The following is a 6,166-nucleotide window of genomic DNA, read 5'->3' as shown; positions in this document are numbered from 1 at the left end:
TTAGTCTCTCAGCTTTCCTTGTGCACAAGTTCATAATTTGGCAAAAGTCTTGAAAGGAAAACTGGCTGTGTATCTTACTCTTTTCTGAGCATCTCCTTTCTCACAAGAATCTTGGCTCCTTAAATTTCAAACATTGCCTCTTTAACCTACTGAGACTGTTCTCTGCCCAGGCAAAATCGAGCTTCTCATCTTCTTGCCTTTGACGTGGAATCAGCTAATGTCCCCAGAGAAAATACAGTTAACTTTCCCATAATGCTCGCCAATCTGGTATCTTGGTTTTTCTTCTCTTCATTGCTTCATCAGCTCTTAGATGATTTTAAGCAGATTTGAGGAGTTATTTTTATATTTTGTTTAGATTTTTTAGGGTTTTTCTGCTGGATCATTGATCTGTTGCATGCTTACTATCTCATCCTTGTTTTCAGATACTGAAATAGAAGAATCATGCCTTCTCTTACATACATCTATACAACCACAAAGAATGTAGCCAGGAATTTCTATCCTACCCCAATGTATTCTGGAATTAGTTGGCAGAGTGAACAGGTAGAGATGTAGTATTGAACAAAATCTTCAAAGTAGGTGTCATTGAAAAAGCTGGACAATTAACAGAGCTACTATTCTATAATACCCTGAGTCCAATGACCAAGAGCTGCTTAGATGGGTGAACTCAGTATAAGTGAGAATCCAAGACCTGATGGTAGCTCTAGGGAGCTGTAGCTTCTGGATGCTTCTCTTGGCTTCTTATTATGAATTATCCCCACAGGAAGTAATCCTTGATTGTCATTGTCTTATTAAAATACTTGGGAACAGAGATATTCTTTGTGCTTTTTATATCTCTACTAACAGTTGTAGGAAGAAGGTATAGCACAGTACTTAAGTGCATGGATTTGGAGTCAATCAAATTTATATTCAAATCTTGTCTATTTATTGGATGCTTAAACTTGAGAAAGTTGCAAAAACTCTCTAAAGCCTTAATTCTGTATCTGTGAAATGGGAATAGCAATACATTTCATTGTTCTGATATGAAAATTGATGAGGACTGTGTTTTTAAAATGCCAATAATGATCTCTAGCACATTGCTAGCATGCAGTTTTTGGTAGCTAAATTTTTTTTTTTTTGGCTATTATGGAAACACATGGAATAAGACCCAGAATTTTGAGATGAGACCTTAAGATATTTACATAGCCCCTCCAAAGTAAGTAGATGAAGCACATGAAAAAGTTGTTAAGAATTATGTTTGTTTTTGTTGTTAAAAAACTATTTAAATATCTGTGTAAATATCTGTGCATTTAAATATCAGATAAAAAACTATCTGAAATAACTCTAGAAAAAATAACTGAATTGGAAGCAGTTTAACTCTCAATGACTTCAAAAATGTGCTTCTTCATAGTTTCAATAGATAACTAACAAACATTTATCTACTGCATGTTGTTTTAAAGTTAATCTAATGGGTACTCTAAGTTGTATAGGTATTATCATGTTTAAGAAAAGGAACAAAATTTAAAGTAAAAGAAAACTGAGTTGAAAAAAATACTTAGAATTAAAAAATATGTACAGAGAAATTTGGTTCCTAGGTACCATTCATTAGTTAGGTGGTATTGGTTGGGCAGGGTAAGTGATATTTTTGAATCTCAGTTTTCTTAGTGAAATTACAAATGGGAAAAATGATAGTTAGGATTTTCTTGACTATCAAACGAGAAAATGAAAATGCTTAATAAGCAATAAGCATGATCTTATTACCTGTTTTTAGTAGTCGGGTGTACCTTTGAACCTTTCTTTGAGCTCTGAGGAATATAAACTTGTGTTTAATAGCAAGCAAACAATAACTAGCTACGCCAAGTGATGAAGTGGAATCTGGCGATTGCTATTAAATAATAATTTAAGTCACATGTATTTGACTAAAATTTTACATCACTTCCCTACGTGTAAATTTTTCCCAAGTCTTGACTTTCTTCTGAACATTATTCAGATATGACATTATACTTAAAACTTACTCCCAGCATCTTTTCAATAGTTCTGACTTTGAGAAGACAGAACTGGAGGAAAGTGAGCTCTTCTCTTCCTTTCTAGTTACTCTAATTCAGGAATTGTTTCTGCTCTCCTCATACTTGAGTGAGCATGGAATGATGCCTTTGCTGAGTATTTCTGCTTGATTTTCCAAAAGCTGTTGTCAGTCCTGCAGCTCAAAAATGAAAGGCACATGGTAATTGGTGTAGCCACAGTCAGTTTTCAAGTCTAATTGGAACTGACCCAGACACCCTCAGAGCTCCTCCTAGCCTTTCAGATTTATAAGCGCATCTGGTGAGACAAAAGCAAGAAAGTTTGTTAAAAGGGGGAAAATTCCCTTTTGAGTGTTGCTGAACCAGAAAGCTTTGACTGTGTGGTTCTCTGAGTCTGGACAATGTCTTGTGTGTTTGTTTCCACAGAGCATATATCATTACAGACTATATGGGCATCCGAAATGAAAGTTTCATGAAATTAGCTGCAGTAGGGACCTGGATGGGGGACTTTGTCACAGCTTGGATGGTAAGAAATTTTAACTTCACCCATTTCAAATGTCAGATGCAAGACATGCTCATAATGTTATACACACTATTTTTCTTTTTAAATCAATAGCCTCATGAATTATTTTATTTCATGTTATATTTCAAATAACATTCCAAAGTGAAAAAAGAAGGATCTTGTTTTCATGGTTAGCATTATTGCACTTGTGCAAAGCCCTCAAACATGAAAAAGTCTCATTTGTTTCACCAAATTTAAACAGTCATTTCAGTAACAGGCTTGTTAGATAATCCAAGTCCAGTTATCCCTAAACTTCCAAGCAGTAAGTCACTGGAAATGCTGAGCTCTAATTGTTGGTCTTCCTGTCAGCCCAGCTCCTTTTTGACATAGCAGTGCTGTTTATTTTGTTACATCATTCCTCTGTCCTCCCAAGGGTTAAATATACAGTTTTATTTTTCTCAACCAATGTGAATTGGATTTTATTCAGTACACACTATTTTTCATGGTTTAGGACAGAAGTTACCTCTCTTGCAAGGGGAACAAATTCATGAGAAAGACAAATCTAGAGATTATATGCAATATCTGTTTACCTCAGGAAAAAGCATCAATACAATTATGATACTAATGATGACTGTCTCCTGAGATATATTTCTATATATAAAGTACATTTATGTGTGTATATATGTATATGTATAGACATGTATGTGTGTGTGTATATATATATATATATATATATATATATATATACGCATGTATGTGGGACATACACATTCATCAAATTAATGGAAAACTCTTCTGGGAAATTTTAAATAATTTTATAAGGATTGTTTGCTTGTTTTTGACATGTACACTTTTAAGGTAAGAAATACTGTTTGGGCTGTCTGATAAGACACATGAAGTATCTTTAAGGACTTTAAAAATGGTTTTCTGCATTTCTTTTCCTCATTGAACCTACTAACTGAATGGTAACTAAGGAGTTCTGAGAGTTATCTGTTTTAGTCTCTTTCGTGCCTTATCAGTCTTTGTGTCTGCAGCAATTAGACAAACCATGTTTCATGCTGGGCTCATCTGCCAGGAGAGTAATTTCTGTATTTAACCACTGAGTTAATTAAGGACACTATGTAGCTTAAAGGCTCTGGGTCCTGTAAGTTTATAAGAGAGTCTCAGAATGCAAAGAGCGTTGTTGTTATTGTTTAGTTGCTAAGTCTTGTCTTTGCGACTCCATGGACTATAGCCCACCAGGCTCCTCTGTCCATGGAATTCTCCAGGTAAGAATACTGGAATGGGTTGCCATTTCCTTCTCCAGAGATCTTCCTGATCCAAGGGTCGAACCTGCATCTCTTGCTTGACAGGTGGACTCTTTACCACTGAGCCACCTGGGCTTATAAAAATGGAACACTTTAGCATTCACTGACACCTTTCATAAGTGTAGTTAATCCTAATTAGCTTTATTCAAATTCATTCACTTAAAAATGAGAGGACCTACCAAAAGAAAGATCATGCCCAAATTAAACACAACTTGGCAGGGACATGCCCTATAGACGTGTTCCTGATACTGCAGGGTGATTGTCACAACTGTTACTGCCGTTTCTGTTAATAGCTTTGTTTCTTACCTGAAACAGGTATTTTCAGGGTACAGGAAGCAGTTATTTCTTAATAGCTACTACTGTCATCATTTTGCAAGTGACCATAAAAGAGTTTGCCTAGCCTGTTTTTGAAACTCCTCCCTCCTCTATTTAATTTTAGAATGTTATCAGATGCTTTCCATTTTATTATCTTTAAAATTGAAATTTGAAAATGTTATTTGTTTGTAATCACTAGAAATAGGAATGAGAATAAGCTAGACATTAAGACCAGGCAGCCTCATCTGTTTCCACTGGGAAAAACCATTTAAAAGGAAAGATCAACTTTAAACTCGTAATTTCCTTAAATTCTGAGCTGATGCCTTCTGGAAATTTTTGCATTTATTGCGAATTATGATTTTGACTCATTTTATGATGGCTACTTAATAAAATGCAAAAGAGAACTGGATCAATTCAGAAATTTGGATTCTCTAATCTTGCCACCTATGGTTTGACCTTCCACAAATAATGTACAATCCTTTGAGCCTTAGTTTGCACATGTCTTAAAAAGGATTAATAGTTCCGATTGCTGCTCCTGGGTTTTTTGTGAAGATTAAACGTGTGGTCCTGGGACCAGACTTAAAATGCTGATGTATAAGGGAGATATAAGTGCTTTATTGTTATTGTTCATGTTTCTGAACCCCCATCCTCTTGACTGGTCCCAGTCCCTTGAAGTAATGCAAAGGAAGGGCATCGATCCAAACTTTAGGCTTTGGAGACTTTCTATCCCTCCTCTGAAGCTCCAGGAGCATAAGAATCCCACCTTATCTCAGACCTGGGGTCCAGGCACTTGAAATTTTCTACCTATTGCCCACGGTACATTTCCTTTTCACGGAAATGTACACTGACCCTTACCAAAGGCAGGGAGAAGCAACAGACTAACGAAACATAAGGTCTGCTTTGAAGTTTGCAGGCTCAAGTCAGCCATTTGATACAGAAACCGCTTTCTTTTCCATGATGACACAGTTATTTATTTGTGACCCAATTCCACCCAACTTCTCCTCAGACTTTCCCACAAAATAGTGTTTCCTAGGCCATATAGGGGTTTCCCAGGTGGTACAGAGGTAAAGAATCTTCCAGCAATGCAGGAGATGTAGGTTTGATCTCTGGGTTAGGGAGATCCCCTGGAGAAGGAACTGGCTACCTGCTCTGGTATTTTTGCCTGGAAAATGCCATGGACAGAGGAATCTGGCAGCCTGCAGTCCATGGGGCCACAAAGAGTCAGACATAACTGAGCAACTGAGCGCACACACACATACACACGCTGTGTATATAGCTCTGCCCATATTGACTGGTTATGTTATTTTTATAATTAAGCTATTTTTCTTTTGAACCATAAGGTCAGGTGCAATGTCTGGGCAGCACTGAGAGGCAAATGCAGGGTATGACTTTGCCTTTTAACCCTTCCTGATTGGATTTTTACCATGCAGTCTTCTGCCCTACTCTTGTGGTTTAAGGGAATACCAATAATTCCACAGTTGAATCTGTAGTCTTTCTCTCCATCATCCAGATTATCTTCAGAGTTTCTCTTAAATTTAGTACTTTAATTTCTTCTATTTCTACTAGCTAACCTTATAGCTTTTTACCTTTTCCTATACTGTAGATTAAGACTGGATTGAGAGTCAAGAAAACTGTGCTACAGGTTTAAGCCAGCAAACCTTCTGAAGTCGCTCATCTCTTCCTTTCTGTAAAATGAGGAAGAATCAAAATCCCTGTCTGCTTATGTTATCTGAAAAACTGACCTTTTCCCGTTAGTCACAGGGACAGAGATGGGGGAAAAAAAAAGTTTTCTCCTGATTTGAAAGTTCAGTCACACAGAGAGGATTCCCAGAGCACATCATTTCTGTCCCCATTTCTATTCACTGACTAGGCAGGATGTTTCCATATAAATATTTATATGTCTACATATGTGTGCATTGATAACATTTACAAAAATAATAGTTTTCCTCTTGAGAGGAGCCTAGGGAAGCTTTGACCTTCATTTGTCCAAAGAATTCTCATCATGAAATGAATATCAATGATGAAGGTGACTTGTGGAAAAGCAA

The 6,166-nt window shown here is 36.6% G+C and overlaps 1 protein-coding gene across 1 annotated transcript in view; it reads left to right on the top strand.

The window, feature by feature from the left end:
* LOC120861260 (transmembrane protein 117) overlaps nucleotides 1-6,166 on the top strand; it is a 584,735-nt gene that overhangs the window by 297,693 nt on the left and 280,876 nt on the right. The window contains exon 4 of the mRNA XM_040236882.1: nucleotides 2,424-2,523. Coding sequence (XP_040092816.1) covers nucleotides 2,424-2,523 — 100 coding nt within the window. The remainder of the gene's footprint in view (nucleotides 1-2,423; nucleotides 2,524-6,166) is intronic.

Source organism: Oryx dammah, unplaced genomic scaffold, assembly GCF_014754425.2.
Source record: "Oryx dammah isolate SB20612 unplaced genomic scaffold, SCBI_Odam_1.1 HiC_scaffold_11232, whole genome shotgun sequence".
NCBI lineage: Eukaryota > Metazoa > Chordata > Mammalia > Artiodactyla > Bovidae > Oryx > Oryx dammah.
Note: the sequence above shows the minus strand (reverse complement) of the source record. Positions and strands in the feature narration are given on the sequence as shown.